Raw genomic sequence first — 22,064 nt, forward strand, 5'->3', positions numbered from 1 at the left:
AAGAGTAGCATCTGGTAACCATGGCTACGCACACATGACATCTGCGATGCAAACACATGAGCCCCAGGCTTACTACAGAGTGTTTGAATGTTGATGTAAACTATAAAAGTAAAAACCTTGAAAATGGAGTAAGCAATTAAGACAAGCAATTCAGATTCTTTTTATATTAATAAACAAGAATCATTTTTATTATGGTATCTATCCTTATATTTCCATACATTTGTGTAGCATCTAAGATTATTTTATTTTGCAATAACTAATGCTACGCTTGTCTCTTTATTTTTTATAGGTAAAACTAATTCGGGTGCAAAAAATCACTTTTGTTTGGATCAACTGTGAGAAGAAGTTTGTGAAGGCTGGGTAAGTTGATCCATTGCAGTGCAGTGCCTTGATGGTTTGTGAAGACTATGTGAGTAGATCCATTGCTGTGCAGTGCCTTGATGGTTTGTGAAGACTATGTGAGTAGATTCATTGCAGTGCAGTGACTTGATGGTTTGTGAAGACTATGTAAGCAGATCCATTGCAGTGCAGTGCCTTGATGGTTTGTAAAGACCATGTGAGTAGATCCATTGAAGTGGAGTGCCTTGATGGTTTGTGAAGACTATGTGAGTTGATCAATTGCAGTGCAGTGCCTTGATGGTTTTTGAAGACTATGTGAGTAGATCCATTGCAGTGCAGTGCCTTGATGGTTTGTGAGGATAGGTGAGTAGATCCATTGCAGTGCAGTGCCTTGATGGTTTGTGAAGAGTATGTGAGTAGATCCATTGCAGTGCAGTGCCTTGATGGTTTGTGAAGACTAGGTGAGCTGACCCACTGCAGTGCAGTGCCTTGATGGTTTGTGAAGAGTATGTGAGTAGATCCATTGCAGTGCAGTGCCTTGATGGTTTGTGAAGACTTGGTGAGCTGATCCACTGCAGTGCAGTGCCTTGATGGCTTGTAAAGACTATGTGAGTAAATCCACTGTAGTGCAGTGCCTTGATGGTTTATGAAGACTATGTCAGTAGAACCATTGCAGTGCAGTGCCTTGATGGTTTGTGAAGACTATTTTAGTAGATCCATTGCAGTGCTGTGCCTTGATGCTTTGTGAAGACTATGTGAGTAGATCCATTGCAGTGCAGTGCCTTGATGGTTTGTGAAGACTATGTGAGTAGATCCACTGCAGTGCAGTGCCTTGATGCTTTGTGAAGACTATGTGAGTAGATCCACTGTAGTGCAGTGCCTTGATGGTGCATGAAGACTATGTCAGTAGAACCGCTGCAGTGCAGTGCCTTAATGGTTTGTGAAGACTATTTGAGTAGATCCATTGCAGTGCAGTGCCTTGATGGTTTGTGAAGACTATGTGAGTAGATCCATTGCAGTGCAGTGCCTTGATGGTTTGTGAGGATAGGTGAGTAGATCCATTGCAGTGCAGTGCCATGATGGTTTGTGAAGAGTATGTGAGTAGATCCATTGCAGTGCAGTGCCATGATGGTTTGTGAAGAGTATGTGAGTAGATCCATTGCAGTGCAGTGCCTTGATGGTTTGTGAATACTTGGTGAGCTGACCCACTGCAGTGCAGTGCCTTGATGGTTTGTGAAGAGTATGTGAGTAGATCCATTGCAGTGCAGTGCCTTGATGGTTTGTGAAGACTTGGTGAGCTGACCCACTGCAGTGCAGTGCCTTGATGGCTTGTAAAGACTATGTGAGTAAATCCACTGTAGTGCAGTGCCTTGATGGTTTATGAAGACTATGTCAGTAGAACCATTGCAGTGCAGTGCCTTGATGGTTTGTGAAGACTATTTTAGTAGATCCATTGCAGTGCTGTGCCTTGATGCTTTGTGAAGACTATGTGAGTAGATTCATTGCAGTGCCTTGATGGTTTGTGAAGACTATGTGAGTAGATTCACTGCAGTGCAGTGCCTTGATGCTTTGTGAAGACTATGTGAGTAGATCCACTGTAGTGCAGTGCCTTGATGGTGCATGAAGACTATGTCAGTAGAACCGCTGCAGTGCAGCGCCTTAATGGTTTGTGAAGACTATTTGAGTAGATCCATTGCAGTGCAGTGCATTAATGCTTTGTGAAGACTATGTCAGTAGATCCATTGCAGTGCAGTGCCTTGATGGTTTGTGAAGACTATGGGAGTAGATCCACTGCAGTGCAGTGCCTTGATGCTTTGTGAAGACTATATGAGTAGATCCATTGCAGTGCAGTGCCTTTATGGTTTGCGAAGACTATGTGAGTAGATCCATTGCAGTGCAGTGCCTTGATGGTTTTGAAGACTATGAGAGTAGATCCATTGCAGTGCAGTGCCTTGATGCTTTGTAAAGACTATGTGAGTAGATCCATTGCAGTGCAGTGCCTTGATGGTTTGTGAAGACTATGTGAGTAGATCCATTGCAGTGCAGTGCCTTGATGGTTTTTGAAGACTATGTGAGTAGATCCATTGCAGTGCAGTGCCTTGATGGTTTGTGAGGATAGGTGAGTAGATCCATTGCAGTGCAGTGCCATTATGGTTTGTGAAGAGTGTGTGAGTAGATCCACTGCAGTGCAGTGCCTTGATGCTTTGTGAAGACTATGTGAGTAGATCCACTGTAGTGCAGTGCCTTGATGGTGCATGGAGACTATGTCAGTAGAACCGCTGCAATGCAGTGCCTTAATGGTTTGTGAAGACTATTTGAGTAGATCCATTGCAGTGCAGTGCATTTATGCTTTGTGAAGACTATGTCAGTAGATCCATTGCAGTGCAGTGCCTTGATGGTTTGTGAAGACTATGGGAGTAGATCCACTGCAGTGCAGTGCCTTGATGCTTTGTGAAGACTATATGAGTAGATCCATTGCAGTGCAGTGCCTTTATGGTTTGCGAAGACTATGTGAGTAGATCCATTGCAGTGCAGTGCCTTGATGGTTTGTGAAGACTATGTGAGTAGATCCACTGCAGTGCAGTGCCTTGATGCTTTGTGAAGACTATGTGAGTAGATCCACTGTAGTGCAGTGCCTTGATGGTGCATGAAGACTATGTCAGTAGAACCGCTGCAGTGCAGTGCCTTAATGGTTTGTGAAGACTATTTGAGTAGATCCATTGCAGTGCAGTGCCTTGATGGTTTGTGAAGACTATGTGAGTAGATCCATTGCAGTGCAGTGCCTTGATGGTTTGTGAGGATAGGTGAGTAGATCCATTGCAGTGCAGTGCCATGATGGTTTGTGAAGAGTATGTGAGTAGATCCATTGCAGTGCAGTGCCATGATGGTTTGTGAAGAGTATGTGAGTAGATCCATTGCAGTGCAGTGCCTTGATGGTTTGTGAAGACTATGTGAGTAGATCCACTGCAGTGCAGTGCCTTGATGCTTTGTGAAGACTATGTGAGTAGATCCACTGTAGTGCAGTGCCTTGATGGTGCATGAAGACTATGTCAGTAGAACCGCTGCAGTGCAGTGCCTTAATGGTTTGTGAAGACTATTTGAGTAGATCCATTGCAGTGCAGTGCCTTGATGGTTTGTGAAGACTATGTGAGTAGATCCATTGCAGTGCAGTGCCTTGATGGTTTGTGAGGATAGGTGAGTAGATCCATTGCAGTGCAGTGCCATGATAGTTTGTGAAGAGTATGTGAGTAGATCCATTGCAGTGCAGTGCCATGATGGTTTGTGAAGAGTATGTGAGTAGATCCATTGCAGTGCAGTGCCTTGATGGTTTGTGAAGACTTGGTGAGCTGACCCACTGCAGTGCAGTGCCTTGATGGTTTGTGAAGAGTATGTGAGTAGATCCATTGCAGTGCAGTGCCTTGATGGTTTGTGAAGACTTGGTGAGCTGACCCACTGCAGTGCAGTGCCTTGATGGCTTGTAAAGACTATGTGAGTAAATCCACTGTAGTGCAGTGCCTTGATGGTTTATGAAGACTATGTCAGTAGAACCATTGCAGTGCAGTGCCTTGATGGTTTGTGAAGACTATTTTAGTAGATCCATTGCAGTGATGTGCCTTGATGCTTTGTGAAGACTATGTGAGTAGATCCATTGCAGTGCCTTGATGGTTTGTGAAGACTATGTGAGTAGATTCACTGCAGTGCAGTGCCTTGATGCTTTGTGAAGACTATGTGAGTAGATCCACTGTAGTGCAGTGCCTTGATGGTGCATGAAGACTATGTCAGTAGAACCGCTGCAGTGCAGCGCCTTAATGGTTTGTGAAGACTATTTGAGTAGATCCATTGCAGTGCAGTGCATTAATGCTTTGTGAAGACTATGTCAGTAGATCCATTGCAGTGCAGTGCCTTGATGGTTTGTGAAGACTATGGGAGTAGATCCACTGCAGTGCAGTGCCTTGATGCTTTGTGAAGACTATATGAGTAGATCCATTGCAGTGCAGTGCCTTTATGGTTTGCAAAGACTATGTGAGTAGATCCATTGCAGTGCAGTGCCTTGATGGTTTTGAAGACTATGAGAGTAGATCCATTGCAGTGCAGTGCCTTGATGCTTTGTAAAGACTATGTGAGTAGATCCATTGCAGTGCAGTGCCTTGATGGTTTGTGAAGACTATGTGAGTAGATCCATTGCAGTGCAGTGCCTTGATGGTTTTTGAAGACTATGTGAGTAGATCCATTGCAGTGCAGTGCCTTGATGGTTTGTGACGATAGGTGAGTAGATCCATTGCAGTGCAGTGCCATGATGGTTTGTGAAGAGTGTGTGAGTAGATCCACTGCAGTGCAGTGCCTTGATGCTTTGTGAAGACTATGTGAGTAGATCCACTGTAGTGCAGTGCCTTGATGGTGCATGGAGACTATGTCAGTAGAACCGCTGCAATGCAGTGCCTTAATGGTTTGTGAAGACTATTTGAGTAGATCCATTGCAGTGCAGTGCATTGATGCTTTGTGAAGACTATGTCAGTAGATCCATTGCAGTGCAGTGCCTTGATGGTTTGTGAAGACTATGGGAGTAGATCCACTGCAGTGCAGTGCCTTGATGCTTTGTGAAGACTATATGAGTAGATCCATTGCAGTGCAGTGCCTTTATTGTTTGCGAAGACTATGTGAGTAGATCCATTGCAGTGCAGTGCCTTGATGGTTTTGAAGACTATGAGAGTAGATGCATTGCAGTGCAGTGCCTTGATGCTTTGTAAAGACTATGTGAGTAGATCCATTGCAGTGCATTGCCATGATGGTTTGTGAAGAGTATGTGATTAGATCCATTGTAGTGCAGTGCCATGATGGTTTGCGAAGAGTATGTGAGTAGATCCATTGCAGTGCAGTGCCTTGATGGTTTGTGAAGACTAGGTGAGCTGACCCACTGCAGTGCAGTGCCTTGATGGTTTGTGAAGAGTATGTGAGTAGATCCATTGCAGTGCAGTGCCTTGATGCTTTGTAAAGACTATGTGAGTAGATCCATTGCAGTGCAGTGCCTTGATGGTTTGTGAAGACTATGTGAGTAGATCCATTGCAGTGCAGTGCCTTGATGGTTTTTGAAGACTATGTGAGTAGATCCATTGCAGTGCAGTGCCTTGATGGTTTGTGACGATAGGTGAGTAGATCCATTGCAGTGCAGTGCCATGATGGTTTGTGAAGAGTGTGTGAGTAGATCCACTGCAGTGCAGTGCCTTGATGCTTTGTGAAGACTATGTGAGTAGATCCACTGTAGTGCAGTGCCTTGATGGTGCATGGAGACTATGTCAGTAGAACCGCTGCAATGCAGTGCCTTAATGGTTTGTGAAGACTATTTGAGTAGATCCATTGCAGTGCAGTGCATTGATGCTTTGTGAAGACTATGTCAGTAGATCCATTGCAGTGCAGTGCCTTGATGGTTTGTGAAGACTATGGGAGTAAATCCACTGCAGTGCAGTGCCTTGATGCTTTGTGAAGACTATATGAGTAGATCCATTGCAGTGCAGTGCCTTTATTGTTTGCGAAGACTATGTGAGTAGATCCATTGCAGTGCAGTGCCTTGATGGTTTTGAAGACTATGAGAGTAGATGCATTGCAGTGCAGTGCCTTGATGCTTTGTAAAGACTATGTGAGTAGATCCATTGCAGTGCATTGCCATGATGGTTTGTGAAGAGTATGTGATTAGATCCATTGTAGTGCAGTGCCATGATGGTTTGCGAAGAGTATGTGAGTAGATCCATTGCAGTGCAGTGCCTTGATGGTTTGTGAAGACTAGGTGAGCTGACCCACTGCAGTGCAGTGCCTTGATGGTTTGTGAAGAGTATGTGAGTAGATCCATTGCAGTGCAGTGCCTTGATGGTTTGTGAAGACTTGGTGAGCTGACCCACTGCAGTGCAGTGCCTTGATGGCTTGTAAAGACTATGTGAGTAAATCCACTGTAGTGCAGTGCCTTGATGGTTAATGAAGACTTTGTCAGTAGAACCATTGCAGTGCAGTGCCTTGATGGTTTGTGAAGACTATTTTAGTAGATCCATTGCAGTGCTGTGCCTTGATGCTTTGTGAAGACTATGTGAGTAGATCCATTGCAGTGCAGTGCCTTGATGGTTTGTGAAGACTATGTGAGTAGATCCACTGCAGTGCAGTGCCTTGATGCTTTTTGAAGACTATGTGAGTAGATCCACTGTAGTGCAGTGCCTTGATGGTGCATGAATACCATGTCAGTAGAACCGCTGCAGTGCAGTGCCTTAATGGTTTGTGAAGACTATTTGAGTAGATCCATTGCAGTGCAGTGCATTGATGCTTTGTGAAGACTATGTCAGTAGATCCATTGCAGTGCAGTGCCTTGATGGTTTGTGAAGACTATGTGAGTAGATCCACTGCAGTGCGGTGCATTGATGCTTTGTGAAGACTATATGAGTAGATCCATTGCAGTGCAGTGCCTTTATGGTTTGCGAAGACTATGTGAATAGATCCATTGCAGTGCAGTGCCTTGATGCTTTGTAAAGACTATGTGAGTAGATCCATTGCAGTGCAGTGCCTTGATGGTTTGTGAAGACTATGTGAGTAGATCCATTGCAGTGCAGTGCCTTGATGGTTTGTGAGGATAGGTGAGTAGATCCATTGCAGTGCAGTGCCTTGATGGTTCGTGAGGATAGGTGAGTAGATCCATTGCAGTGCAGTGCCTTGATGGTTTGTGAAGACTAGGTTAGTAGATCCATAGCAGTGCAGTGCCTTGATGGTTTGTGAAGACTATGTGAGCTGACCCACTGCAGTGCAGTGCCTTGATGGTTTGTGCAGGCTATGTGAGTGATCCATTGCAGTGCGGTGCCTTGATTAATTGTGAAGACTATGGGAGTAGATCCATTGCAGTGCGGGGCCTTGATGTTTTGTGAAGACTATCTGAGTAGATCCATTGCAGTGCAGTGCCTTGATGGTTTGTGAAGACTATGTGAGTAGATCCATTGCAGTGCGGTGCCTTGATGGTTTGTGAAGACTATGTGAGTAGATCCATTGCTGTGCGGTGCCTTGATGGTTTGTGAAGACTATGTGAGTAGATCCATTGCAGTGCAGTGCCTTGATGGTTTGTGAAGACTATGTGAGTAGATCCATTGCAGTGCAGTGCCTTGATGGTTTGTGAAGACTATGTGAGTAGATCCATTGCAGTGCAGTGCCTTGATGGTTTGTGAAGACTATGTGAGTAGATCCATTGCAGTGCAGTGCCTTGATGGTTTGTTAAGACTATGTGAGTAGATCCATTGCAGTGCAGTGACTTGATGGTTTGTGAAGACTATGTGAGTAGATCCATAGCAGTGCAGTGCCTTGATGGTTTGTGAAGACTATGTGAGCTGACCCACTGCAGTGCAGTGCCTTGATGGTTTGTGAAGGCTATGTGAGTAGATCCATTGCAGTGCAGTGCCTTGATTAATTGTGAAGACTATGGGAGTAGATCCATTGCAGTGCGGTGCCTTGATGTTTTGTGAAGACTATCTGAGTAGATCCATTGCAGTGCAGTGCCTTGATGGTTTGTGAAGACTATGTGAGTAGATCCATTGCAGTGCGGTGCCTTGATGGTTTGTGAAGACTATGTGAGAAGATCCATTGCAGTGCGGTGCCTTGATGGTTTGTGAAGACTATGTGAGTAGATCCATTGCTGTGCGGTGCCTTGATGGTTTGTGAAGACTATGTGAGTAGATCCATTGCAGTGCAGTGCCTTGATGGTTTGTGAAGGCTATGTGAGTAGATCCATTGCAGTGCAGTGCCTTGATGGTTTGTGAAGACTATGTGAGTAGATCCATTGCAGTGCAGTGCCTTGATGGTTTGTGAAGACTATGTGAGTAGATCCATTGCAGTGCAGTGCCTTGATGGTTTGTGAAGACTATGTGAGTAGATCCATTGCAGTGCAGTGACTTGATGGTTTGTGAAGACTATGTGAGTAGATCCATTGCAGTGCAGTGCCTTGATGGTTTGTGAAGACTATGTGAGCTGAACCACTGCAGTGCAGTGCCTTGATGGTTTGTGAAGGCTGTGTGAGTAGATCCATTGCAGTGCGGTGCCTTGATTAATTGTGAAGACTATGGGAGTAGATCCATTGCAGTGCGGTGCCTTGATGTTTTGTGAAGACTATGTGAGTAGATCCATTGCAGTGCAGTGCCTTGATGGTTTGTGAAGACTATGTGAGCTGACCCACTGCAGTGCCTTGATGGTTTGTGAAGGCTGTGTGAGTAGATCCATTGCAGTGCGGTGCCTGGATGGTTTGTGAAGACTACGTGAGTAGATCCATTGCAGTGCGGTGCCTTGATGGTTTGTGAAGACTATGTGAGTAGATCCATTGCTGTGCGGTGCCTTGATGGTTTGTGAAGACTATGTGAGTAGATCCATTGCAGTGCAGTGCCTTGATGGTTTGTGAAGACTATGTGAGTAGATCCATTGCAGTGCAGTGCCTTGATGGTTTGTGAAGACTATGTGAGTAGATCCATTGCTGTGCAGTGCCTTGATGGTTTGTGAAGACTATGTGAGTAGATCCATTGCAGTGCAGTGCCTTGATGGTTTGTGAAGACTATGTGAGTAGATCCATTGCAGTGCAGTGCCTTGATGCTTTGTGAAGACTATATGAGTAGATCCATTGCAGTGCAGTGCCTTTATTGTTTGCGAAGACTATGTGAGTAGATCCATTGCAGTGCAGTGCCTTGATGGTTTTGAAGACTATGAGAGTAGATGCATTGCAGTGCAGTGCAGTGCCTTGATGCTTTGTAAAGACTATGTGAGTAGATCCATTGCAGTGCATTGCCATGATGGTTTGTGAAGAGTATGTGATTAGATCCATTGTAGTGCAGTGCCATGATGGTTTGCGAAGAGTATGTGAGTAGATCCATTGCAGTGCAGTGCCTTGATGGTTTGTGAAGACTAGGTGAGCTGACCCACTGCAGTGCAGTGCCTTGATGGTTTGTGAAGAGTATGTGAGTAGATCCATTGCAGTGCAGTGCCTTGATGCTATGTAAAGACTATGTGAGTAGATCCATTGCAGTGCAGTGCCTTGATGGTTTGTGAAGACTATGTGAGTAGATCCATTGCAGTGCAGTGCCTTGATGGTTTTTGAAGACTATGTGAGTAGATCCATTGCAGTGCAGTGCCTTGATGGTTTGTGACGATAGGTGAGTAGATCCATTGCAGTGCAGTGCCATGATGGTTTGTGAAGAGTGTGTGAGTAGATCCACTGCAGTGCAGTGCCTTGATGCTTTGTGAAGACTATGTGAGTAGATCCACTGTAGTGCAGTGCCTTGATGGTGCATGGAGACTATGTCAGTAGAACCGCTGCAATGCAGTGCCTTAATGGTTTGTGAAGACTATTTGAGTAGATCCATTGCAGTGCAGTGCATTGATGCTTTGTGAAGACTATGTCAGTAGATCCATTGCAGTGCAGTGCCTTGATGGTTTGTGAAGACTATGGGAGTAGATCCACTGCAGTGCAGTGCCTTGATGCTTTGTGAAGACTATATGAGTAGATCCATTGCAGTGCAGTGCCTTTATTGTTTGCGAAGACTATGTGAGTAGATCCATTGCAGTGCAGTGCCTTGATGGTTTTGAAGACTATGAGAGTAGATGCATTGCAGTGCAGTGCCTTGATGCTTTGTAAAGACTATGTGAGTAGATCCATTGCAGTGCATTGCCATGATGGTTTGTGAAGAGTATGTGATTAGATCCATTGTAGTGCAGTGCCATGATGGTTTGCGAAGAGTATGTGAGTAGATCCATTGCAGTGCAGTGCCTTGATGGTTTGTGAAGACTAGGTGAGCTGACCCACTGCAGTGCAGTGCCTTGATGGTTTGTGAAGAGTATGTGAGTAGATCCATTGCAGTGCAGTGCCTTGATGGTTTGTGAAGACTTGGTGAGCTGACCCACTGCAGTGCAGTGCCTTGATGGCTTGTAAAGACTATGTGAGTAAATCCACTGTAGTGCAGTGCCTTGATGGTTAATGAAGACTTTGTCAGTAGAACCATTGCAGTGCAGTGCCTTGATGGTTTGTGAAGACTATTTTAGTAGATCCATTGCAGTGCTGTGCCTTGATGCTTTGTGAAGACTATGTGATTAGATCCACTGCAGTGCAGTGCCTTGATGCTTTTTGAAGACTATGTGAGTAGATCCACTGTAGTGCAGTGCCTTGATGGTGCATGAATACCATGTCAGTAGAACCGCTGCAGTGCAGTGCCTTAATGGTTTGTGAAGACTATTTGAGTAGATCCATTGCAGTGCAGTGCATTGATGCTTTGTGAAGACTATGTCAGTAGATCCATTGCAGTGCAGTGCCTTGATGGTTTGTGAAGACTATGTGAGTAGATCCACTGCAGTGCGGTGCATTGATGCTTTGTGAAGACTATATGAGTAGATCCATTGCAGTGCAGTGCCTTTATGGTTTGCGAAGACTATGTGAATAGATCCATTGCAGTGCAGTGCCTTGATGCTTTGTAAAGACTATGTGAGTAGATCCATTGCAGTGCAGTGCCTTGATGGTTTGTGAAGACTATGTGAGTAGATCCATTGCAGTGCAGTGCCTTGATGGTTTGTGAGGATAGGTGAGTAGATCCATTGCAGTGCAGTGCCTTGATGGTTCGTGAGGATAGGTGAGTAGATCCATTGCAGTGCAGTGCCTTGATGGTTTGTGAAGACTAGGTTAGTAGATCCATAGCAGTGCAGTGCCTTGATGGTTTGTGAAGACTATGTGAGCTGACCCACTGCAGTGCAGTGCCTTGATGGTTTGTGCAGGCTATGTGAGTGATCCATTGCAGTGCGGTGCCTTGATTAATTGTGAAGACTATGGGAGTAGATCCATTGCAGTGCGGTGCCTTGATGTTTTGTGAAGACTATCTGAGTAGATCCATTGCAGTGCAGTGCCTTGATGGTTTGTGAAGACTATGTGAGTAGATCCATTGCAGTGCGGTGCCTTGATGGTTTGTGAAGACTATGTGAGTAGATCCATTGCTGTGCGGTGCCTTGATGGTTTGTGAAGACTATGTGAGTAGATCCATTGCAGTGCAGTGCCTTGATGGTTTGTGAAGACTATGTGAGTAGATCCATTGCAGTGCAGTGCCTTGATGGTTTGTGAAGACTATGTGAGTAGATCCATTGCAGTGCAGTGCCTTGATGGTTTGTGAAGACTATGTGAGTAGATCCATTGCAGTGCAGTGCCTTGATGGTTTGTGAAGACTATGTGAGTAGATCCATTGCAGTGCAGTGACTTGATGGTTTGTGAAGACTATGTGAGTAGATCCATAGCAGTGCAGTGCCTTGATGGTTTGTGAAGACTATGTGAGCTGACCCACTGCAGTGCAGTGCCTTGATGGTTTGTGAAGGCTATGTGAGTAGATCCATTGCAGTGCAGTGCCTTGATTAATTGTGAAGACTATGGGAGTAGATCCATTGCAGTGCGGTGCCTTGATGTTTTGTGAAGACTATCTGAGTAGATCCATTGCAGTGCAGTGCCTTGATGGTTTGTGAAGACTATGTGAGTAGATCCATTGCAGTGCGGTGCCTTGATGGTTTGTGAAGACTATGTGAGAAGATCCATTGCAGTGCGGTGCCTTGATGGTTTGTGAAGACTATGTGAGTAGATCCATTGCTGTGCGGTGCCTTGATGGTTTGTGAAGACTATGTGAGTAGATCCATTGCAGTGCAGTGCCTTGATGGTTTGTGAAGGCTATGTGAGTAGATCCATTGCAGTGCAGTGCCTTGATGGTTTGTGAAGACTATGTGAGTAGATCCATTGCAGTGCAGTGCCTTGATGGTTTGTGAAGACTATGTGAGTAGATCCATTGCAGTGCAGTGCCTTGATGGTTTGTGAAGACTATGTGAGTAGATCCATTGCAGTGCAGTGACTTGATGGTTTGTGAAGACTATGTGAGTAGATCCATTGCAGTGCAGTGCCTTGATGGTTTGTGAAGACTATGTGAGCTGAACCACTGCAGTGCAGTGCCTTGATGGTTTGTGAAGGCTGTGTGAGTAGATCCATTGCAGTGCGGTGCCTTGATTAATTGTGAAGACTATGGGAGTAGATCCATTGCAGTGCGGTGCCTTGATGTTTTGTGAAGACTATGTGAGTAGATCCATTGCAGTGCAGTGCCTTGATGGTTTGTGAAGACTATGTGAGCTGACCCACTGCAGTGCCTTGATGGTTTGTGAAGGCTGTGTGAGTAGATCCATTGCAGTGCGGTGCCTGGATGGTTTGTGAAGACTACGTGAGTAGATCCATTGCAGTGCGGTGCCTTGATGGTTTGTGAAGACTATGTGAGTAGATCCATTGCTGTGCGGTGCCTTGATGGTTTGTGAAGACTATGTGAGTAGATCCATTGCAGTGCAGTGCCTTGATGGTTTGTGAAGACTATGTGAGTAGATCCATTGCAGTGCAGTGCCTTGATGGTTTGTGAAGACTATGTGAGTAGATCCATTGCTGTGCAGTGCCTTGATGGTTTGTGAAGACTATGTGAGTAGATCCATTGCAGTGCAGTGCCTTGATGGTTTGTGAAGACTATGTGAGTAGATCCATTGCAGTGCAGTGCCTTGATGGTTTGTGAAGACTATGTGAGTAGATCCATTGCAGTGCAGTGCCTTGATGGTTTGTGAAGACTATGTGAGCTGACCCACTGCAGTGCAGTGCCTTGATGGTTTGTGAAGGCTGTGTGAGTAGATCCATTGCAGTGCGGTGCCTTGATGTTTTGTGAAGACTATGTGAGTAGATCCATAGCAGTGCAGTGCCTTGATGCTTTGTGAAGACTATGTGAGTTGACCCACTGCAGTGCAGTGCTGGTTTGTGAGCATTGGGTTAGTTGTTCCATGCTGTGGCATGATGGTTTGTGAAGGCTAAGGCTCAATTTTTCTAAGCAGTCATGGAACACAGCACAGCAGCCAAAAATGCTGCGCTGCATTGCATGACAGGGAGGTGTGCAGGAGAGCACCATATCTACAGAGATGTGGCTCTCTCCTCCCCTCCCTGATTTTAGCTGCCATTCACCAGGCACATGCCTTAGCACCATAGTGCTAGGTGCGTGCCTGAATCTACCATAGAGTACCCTTATAGTACAAAATACTATACGTAGACACACTTTAAAACTTCCAAGATTGTATGTGTGCCGCACACTGTAGTATGCATGCAAAGTCGAAAAGAAAGGAGAAATAAAAACAATCCCCTTGTAATGATTCCTTTGAAATGCCATTAAATGTTGGCGCTAAACCCTGTGTGCTACCCATTGTAGTGCCATGACGGTTTGTGAAGGCTGGGTGAGATGAACCATTGCATCCAATAAGGGAATACCTGTGGTCGATGCCCAAGACGTAGCCACCACTCTTGAACTAACAGCGAAAGATCGCAGCAGGTGACACATAAGCAGGACAAGTAAGTGAAAGGGCCCATCTGCTCAAAGCCGCTGCGGGTGGTTTCAATCCTCACTAATTGGGACAAAAAAAAACCTCAAAAAGAGCTTCACATGCCCTGTGTGCATAAATTGGCACAGCTGAACCAAACACCCACACCTTGCAGGCCAATACTCACGTGTCTTCAGTAGTAGCAAGAAGACCAATCTTCTGCTCTCCGTGGAAACTTGAAGAATCTTGGACAAAAAAACACAAGAGCAAGTCTCAAGATTGAGCACACTCAAGAACCAAGACCCTCAAAGAGTTAATGGGCACTAAAAAAATCTTACATTGTAAAATGGTAAATCTAGGGGCATCTCATCCAAGGTCTCAAATAGATATTTTTGTAATGCCTTTAGCACAATCAGAAAATCTCAGGGGGGAGCCAATACATTACTTGGAGTATTCGATAATAAAAAGTGTTTTAGTAGTCTGCGATACCGAAGAATGCAGGACGTCTACCTAGCCCATGGCATGCGGAAGGCCTGGACCTCAACCCTCTGTAGCCGTTCCTTTTGGGTGATATCCTGCAGGAACACTGGACCGTTAAAGAGCTAAATGCTCCTTTCTCAACCTTTCAGTTTCCAGACAGGCAACTTCAACAGAGAAGGCTGAAATCTTGAAAGCATGGGGAATGCCTGTGGACTCGGGACCACATCTAAGATTACGACATGGACCAACGCTAATGCTAACAGCAGGGTAACTCATTCTCTCCAGATCCAGTTGGGTAGAATCAGCAGTATCACTACCTTCTGCTTTCGAATTCTCTGTAACATGCTAGGAATCCGCAGAAAAAGAGGGAATGCGTATAACTGTACCTTGGACCAAGGAGACACTCGAGTATTTATCCTCATTTCAGAGGACTATAAAACCTGGCAACAAACATTGGACCCACCCTGTCTTTCTTTATTACAAACAGGTCTAGAATTGGCTGCTGAAACCAAATAAAAATCCCCTTGAATAACACTAGAAAGATGCAAAATTCTTGACAGGTCGGGAATCCATGTCTATGGTAGGAACACTCGGCCTTGATCTGTCCAGAAGATCGCCCGTATAAATTCTGAGATCCGAGTTGCTTTAAAATAGGACTTCTGAACATTGATTAGAAACTCCAGTTGGAGCAGTAGGAGCAGTCTTTCTGATTATGTTACACCTCTATCTGAAAAGACGCTATGTGGACTAGCCTCTACAACACGCAGTCAGGGGTATTCTTTGATGCCCTCCGAGTGCATTCACCATTTTACAAAAGCCCAAAGCTTTGTGAATATTTGTGGTGCAGTCTGTACTCTAATCGACAATTATGTGAACAGGAAGTGCTGTTCACAAATGGCAAACAGGAGATACTTCTGGTGTTTCTCCCAAATGGTGACATGATGATAATTATACTGAAGATGTTACAGTCTAATAGCTGTACCATCGCAATAACATGTTGGAAGGTATCCATTTTGACGCAGATATTGGGAATCCACACATTTAGATGTTTCAGGTCCAGCACTAGTCTGAAAGTTCCCTTGACTGTGGGCACCACACATATAGAGCTTAAGTCCTTTCGTCTTTCTGGAGTTAGAGAGGTCTTTTTGAGCAGCTTGTGAATTCCTACCTGCAATGACCTGTGTTTGCGTGAGTCGCTGGACCAAGGTAAAGGAGTTATTCTTGAGTCTAGAGGAAGAAAAGCAAATTCAATGTGAGATCCATTTGTGGCCAGAGAAAATATCCATTGGTCCTGGAAATATTGATCCCAAGAAATCCTGACCTGACTCAATTGACGCCCCCTCTCCATCAGCATCTTTGGTAGGGGAGAAACCTTTTAGTGAGTACTGTTGTTTTTTGGGGGAAGATAGCATAAGACGAGACTTTGTGGTGTTGAGGCCAGTGCTAAAGTGCATGTGCTCCTCCCCTAAAACATGGTGATATTGGTATAATCCTGATTGGCATATTTAGTTTAACTTATAAGTCCATTGTAAAGTGGTAGACCATATACCCAGGGCCTGTAATCAAAATCCTCCTAGTCGGCCTGCAACACTGGTTGCGCCAGCCACACAAGTAGCCTTTCAACCCTGTCTCAGGCCTGCCATTGCAAGACTGTGTGGGCAGTTTACTACCTCCTCGACTTGTATATAAAACCACTTGCCAAGCCTTAAACTCCCCTTTTATTACACCTAGGTCACCCCTAAGATAGGCCCTATGTAGTCCTATGGGCAGGGTGCTGTGTGACTAAAAGATAGGAGATATACTCCTCTCATAGGCTGGCATTGGGAATTCCTTAAAATACTTTAAAGCTCTAATTGCTGATATGAAAGGAGTAGCTACATCATGTTTCATATCTTTGGAATGGTGGTGATAAATCCTCTTTAGTGGTAAAGTTAAATTGCCATTACCATTTTATAAATGCCACGTTTTAGAAGGTGGCTATTTCTCTGTTCTTACCTTTGCTCTGTGTGCATGCAGCCTGTCTCCAATACACATACGACCTGGGTGACAGCTACACTTTGTGCATTCCCTCCAGACAGCCACAAACACAGGATGGGCTGGATGTCACAGAGAAGTCATTTTCATTCCTCTGCCTTCTGATAGCCTTCCTGGGGCAGGGAGGGAGAGAGTTGGCTCACTCATCTGAATAGTCTATGTCCTGTCCTTGCACAAAGATAGCCTGGCAGACAGAATTGGGTTGAAAGGGGTCCTTGTGCACTTCAGAGAACTCATTTGAAGTCACCCCAACACAAAAGGCACTTTTGGGTGTAAGTACTGGGGCTCTGACCCTAACAAATCAGTACCCTAATGGAACTGGAAATAACTCTGCTGGATAAAAGACTGCTGTGCTGTAAGTATTGCCACATTGCTATCACTGACTACTCTGAGAAACTTCTTCTCTGCTGTGCTGAGCTGCCCTGCTGCCTGCTGATCTCTGCCCTGCTGAGGACAAGGACTGGACCCACCTCACTTGAAACCAAAGTGACTCTCAGAGCTTGCTGGCTTGCCTCCTGTATTCTGAAGGTAGGGACACAAAAGACTTCCTGCAATCTTGCTGGTGCTGCTGGACTCTGCCATCTGTGAGTACTGGCCTTGCAAGAGGTGCCCCCTCCAGTCTTGGGGCCTCAGAAGTGGTTTCTGCAGCTGATTTCTGCAAAAGCCAACGCTCTCCTCGACCGCGTGGGAATTTCTGCAGTATCGCCCTACAACACAGAGACTGCTCAGCGATGACAGATCCCCAGCCTGCGCGGCTAAATGACAACACTCTGTGTGGCTCAACAATGATACATTGCATTCACCTCAAAGGAGCTCGATGAAGACACAGGCCCCCCTTTGCACAACTCGACGATGACGCAGTAGGCTCTCGAAGTTGACAAAAGCTCTATCCAAGGCATTTATTCAGTGGGACCTGTCTGGGCCCTGTACAGGGGGGGTAGCTTGGTCAGTAACACTGGGGGGAGTTTGAGCTTCAGGTTTTCTGATATTAACACTGGCATATCATGTTAATCATTATGTGAGAAGCACCGCATGAGGGGGCTGCAGGGCCAATGCAAAAGGAAAGAAGTACAGATTGTGACAGGTAGTTAAATCCTTCAAAACAGAGCCGATAGCGCATGTGTGTGTGTCTGTCTGTCAGAGTGAGTATTTAAAAATCCCAGGTGAAATCGACAGACACATTATCATTCTCGACTGAAAGATCCTGTACCAGACTATTTATTAAATAATACATTTATTAGGGGGCTGTAAAACCCCAAACAACCCCCCGAAACTACGCCCCTGGTCCTGTAGCCAACCTGCCCTTCACTGCGGTCCCTCACGACCTCAAGTATTCTTTTGAAAGATGGTGACCTCTAGCGCATGGTTTTTCCATGTCATCTTAAAAAAATCAGAACTTGACTCCTACTTATTAGATTTTTGTCAGTTTGGTCTTGATCTACTTGGATAAATAATCTCTATATTACTAGAACTGTGCAGAGTCTTTTATTGTGTTTTCCTTGAGTTACTGTGATTTAAGTGTGACGCAAATACTTTACACATTGCCTCTTAAGTTACTCCTGATTGCTCTGTGCCAAGCTACCAGAGGGTGAGCACAGCTTGATTTAGGGTGTGTATCTGGCTTACCCTGACTAGAGTGATGGTCCCTACTTTTAAAGGGTGCAAACCTCTGCCAACTAGAGACCGCATTTCTAACAGTCTGGATGTAATGGGGGGATTACCAAAGCACCCAGGCATAACATGGCACTTCAGCTGCCTTAGTTTAATCTGTTATGTGATGAATTGTATTAGAAACATGACCAGTATCAGCTAATCACCAGATGCAAATGTTTCCATCACCTTTTTCCACGAATGTGGGAAAGCTAATCCTAATAAATGTGCCTGCAATTTAGTGCAGGCACTGAAGTGCCAGATGACCAACTGAGTTAATACCGTGACCCCACAGAGTGGTTCAAAACCCACATTTCTTTAGGACTGGTTTTGGGAAATAATGCAAAAACCATAGTGCATGAAGTAGCACACACATGCCTAAATAAATATTTTCTTTCTGCTTCGGTCCTTTCTAAACCTAGGAAAAGTCAAGGCAATCATTTCCCTATGTTGAGTCCATCCAAAATGTATATTTTTAACAGTTTTCAAACAAAATGTAAACACAGTCATGTACCACAGACTTCGACTTTAGTAAAAATCAAAGACCTTTCTTAATCAATGCACATATTTACACTTTCCTCAGCAGCATAAGCTGCTGCATAGCTAGATATGAAAAGAATGATTCTCCTCCATAAAAATGACGATAAAAAATATATTCGAGAACATCCTTTGTTCTGAATGATCAACAGTAGCAAGAGTATATGTGAAGTGAAGCACAAGAAGTGACCAGACACATGGATTGAGTAAGAGGGCACTTATCAGAGACTTGAAGTGTTACCACAACCATGATTTATTTATGTATGTACAAAACCCTCACTTAGCAAAGTCAGATTTGATATTGTATGATGTAGTTACTGAAGGGTTGAACCCCAGCATGACTGGTGGTGGAATGGACCAATAGCCACACAGCCTTTGCTGTTCATTTGTACATGTGCTACAACTTGAGATGTCTCGCTGCAGTGTTTGTGAGTTGTGTGACTTTCTATCAGGGAGAAAGAAAAACTGCCGGGTCCACACTTCTCATGAACATAAAAACCAACACCTTTAGGATTCATTACTTGGCTGGTTTGGTTTTCATCCCAAGCTCTTTTGCCAAAATCAAGATATGGGACCCGATTTAGATCTTGGTGGTTGGGACACCCCGTCACAAACATGCCGGATATCCCGCCCGCCGTATTCCAAGTGACATAGGACATGATGCACTTGTAAGACGGTGAACGGGGTATCCGGCACATTTGTGGAGGAGTATCCCATACGACAAGATCAAATCAGGCCCGTGGGCTCACTCCACCCATGCACAATGCTAGCTCAGGTCTTATGCTCCTAAAACTGATGAAATATTCTCTAAATTTAGAAAGATTTAACCTCACCCCACTTTTGTACACCCCGGACTAACTAACTTAAAGACCAGAGCATTGCGGTGCCTTTGCAATGAAGGTTCCGCAGTGCTTTTTAGGTACCTCAGTGTTGACACGTGGAACACTAATCGAGTAAGGGTACCTCATGCAACGAAACATTGCATTTATGGTCTGGTTATTAGGCATGCCGGACTCTGCGTGTCTAGTCTCTCTTTAGCAAGAATCCGGTTGGATTGGATTGTAAGGGGAGTGTCAGATCAAGAACTTTGTCCAAAATACTTGGGCTGAATAGATTTACAGGTCAGAGCAGTGACATAGGCTAAAGCAAACCTTCCAGCCTGCCACCCTTCATATTTTGATGCACATTTTATGACCTGCAAAAAGGAGACCACTGAGGGAGGTGATGGAGACTCATTAAAACCATTAGCAGCATTTGGAGTGAGGAGGCACTTGTGGATGTCCAGACTGAGCTTCAGGGTGGATCAGGTGTTGGTTAGGGCGTCTATTATGGAAGCGCTGATTCCCGTCATCACATGAGGTCTAAGGGCCATAGTCACAAGAACGTGCGATAACTATCGCCAGAGTAAATTATCGGCAAAAAGTTAGCACTGCCTAACCCCGATTGTTTTCGCCGTGACTGCGTGGAAATCACAAGCACGCGCTACATGGCGATAATTACAGTGAACGGCAGAGAAAACAGGTGACAACAACATCGCAATGGCGATAGTTATTCCTGCGTTAGCAGGCGATACCTGTAGATCGGCACATCACCGCCAGATAACTCATCTTTCTCAACCCAAGCGATATCACATGGCCCTACAAATATTAAGATGTGAGGGTCAGGATGTCAAGTGAATAAAAAATGCATGAGACATTGTCTGGTTCTTTTAACTTTTGACATGCAGCCTGAAAGACTGCTGTGTCAACAGAGGCCCTTTCCCCGACCTCCGTACCCCCGCTCTATTGAAAGACCCTGCCAGCCAGCACCTACAAGTGATAGATGGAAATGCATTCACGGGTGAATGCTGAGGAGTTGGCAGGTAAGTAAAAAAATATGGCGGGGGGCTGGGGGTGGTGGCAGTGGGTGTTGTGATCCTCATGGGTATCGGAGCTGCATGATCCTTGCCTTCATGGCATCTGTGGGTCTTCAGGTGTGGCTGGTGGCTGGGCTCCCTTCCATGCTGTGGGTAGTCGTCCTGCTTGGCACCAGCAAAAGGCAGGGGTAAAATCCCTGAAACTACAGCGGTTTATCCCCTGTTTTTGCTTCGCTTTGAAGATCTGGCAGTTCGTTGTGAGTGTGGTATTGTGGTTTTCTTGTGTGTGTTGGCACGGGAACGCCTACTCTGCATCTCATTAGTGTTAGTTGGTGGTGTCCACCGTGGAGATAAATTTGGGGGCAGTTATTGCGGGAATACTGGCGATGTCTGCAGTTTGCACCAGCTTGTGAATGGGGTGTTAAATCTATCTCCACTTTTGCTACGTTAAGGTAGAGATAAATCGGGGTTAACTCCTTGTAAATATGCCCCTAAGTGTAGCAGTGTGGATTGATGTGGGTAGCTACTGCGTGTCCACAGAGTCCGTGTGGATGGCCAATGGAGGTCATGGTTCTTACATGGCACGCAGAGTCTTTTCTCCCAATGTATTATTCAGGGGGTTGTTGATGATGCCAATGAAATGTTCCTGTTTCTCATTTCAGTGTGCTGGAGGAGAGTCTCTCTTGTTCAGACATACATTCCATCTTTGGCTCGGGTCTAAACACCGAAGAACGAAACCTCAGGTAAAGAGAATCGATGCACACGTGAGCGGTCCCCTGAATATGTTTCTCTACTTACTTGCGTTAGACCACATGTGGTAGATCATGGGCTGGCAATGTTTATGATCACCATATTGACAGAGGAGAAAGACCAGCATCACTGCTGAGGATAAGGAACACCCTACAACCTGTGGCACCCCCTGGGGGTCCAGGCTACTGGAGTCAGTGCCTTTAAAGTATCCTTAGTGACATTTCATATCGCCATATGTAATACAAGCAGCACCTATATATCTGCTGGACCTATCCTTTTCAGAGAGAATTCAGACATATACATTTGGGAGCACATTTACTAAGGTTTCTAACAACGCAGGGCGGCAAACAAAGTTGCTGCGCTGCGTTGCATGAAACGGAGAGAGCAGAAACATGCCATATCTACCCAGATATGGCACAATCCTGCTCCCTCTTTGCACTGACACACTGTGTGCAACCTAGCGCCAACGCATGCCCCTTTGCACCTTGTTGCAAGGGTGCCTGTGTTACAGGCAGGATTGTTTGTTGTGTAAGAAGGGACACCTTCCTGCACAAAAACAATCCCAGGTTTACTGACCTTAGTAGATCTGGGATTGCATCAAAATCCATGGGTGGATGCATAGCAACGCCCAGGCTCTGCCCATGGAACGTCTACAGGAAGCAAGATAGCACAAGGCAGCGCTCATTTTTTTTCACAAGGGCATACAGGGCGCTGCAAATCGGCCATTGCACGGCTTTACTAATCTCTACTAACACGGGTTGTTAGTAAATTAGCTCCTTGATTTGAGCCTCACTTTCACTCTTGTTAAGGCATTTATAAATCATTTTCCTTTTCACAAAATACTTTTTAAATTGTATCTAATTATTAGTTTATCCATTCTGATCAATGCTGATATTGTTTACAATATTACTTTCATGAAATGATTGACTTGCACTTAATAACACATTTCTGGGAATTTTTCACTTGGGAAAATGGAGTCTTCCACTGGGAAAAATACCCATTACCCTAATCCCAATAATCTTATTTGTTGTATTATACTGAGTTGTGGTATAGCATAAAG

The 22,064-nt window shown here is 45.0% G+C and overlaps 1 protein-coding gene across 2 annotated transcripts in view; it reads left to right on the forward strand.

Annotated features, from left to right (window-relative positions):
- LOC146788635 (putative cation-transporting ATPase 13A4) overlaps positions 1 to 22,064 on the forward strand; it is a 348,080-nt gene that overhangs the window by 62,631 nt on the left and 263,385 nt on the right. For both annotated transcript variants that reach the window (XM_085635825.1, XM_085635826.1), the window contains exons 4-5: positions 290 to 360; positions 20,917 to 20,997. In XM_085635825.1, the coding sequence (XP_085491951.1) occupies positions 290 to 360; positions 20,917 to 20,997 (152 nt within the window). The remainder of the gene's footprint in view (positions 1 to 289; positions 361 to 20,916; positions 20,998 to 22,064) is intronic.

This window comes from Triturus cristatus, chromosome 11, assembly GCF_964204655.1.
Source record: "Triturus cristatus chromosome 11, aTriCri1.1, whole genome shotgun sequence".
Classification (NCBI taxonomy): domain Eukaryota; kingdom Metazoa; phylum Chordata; class Amphibia; order Caudata; family Salamandridae; genus Triturus; species Triturus cristatus.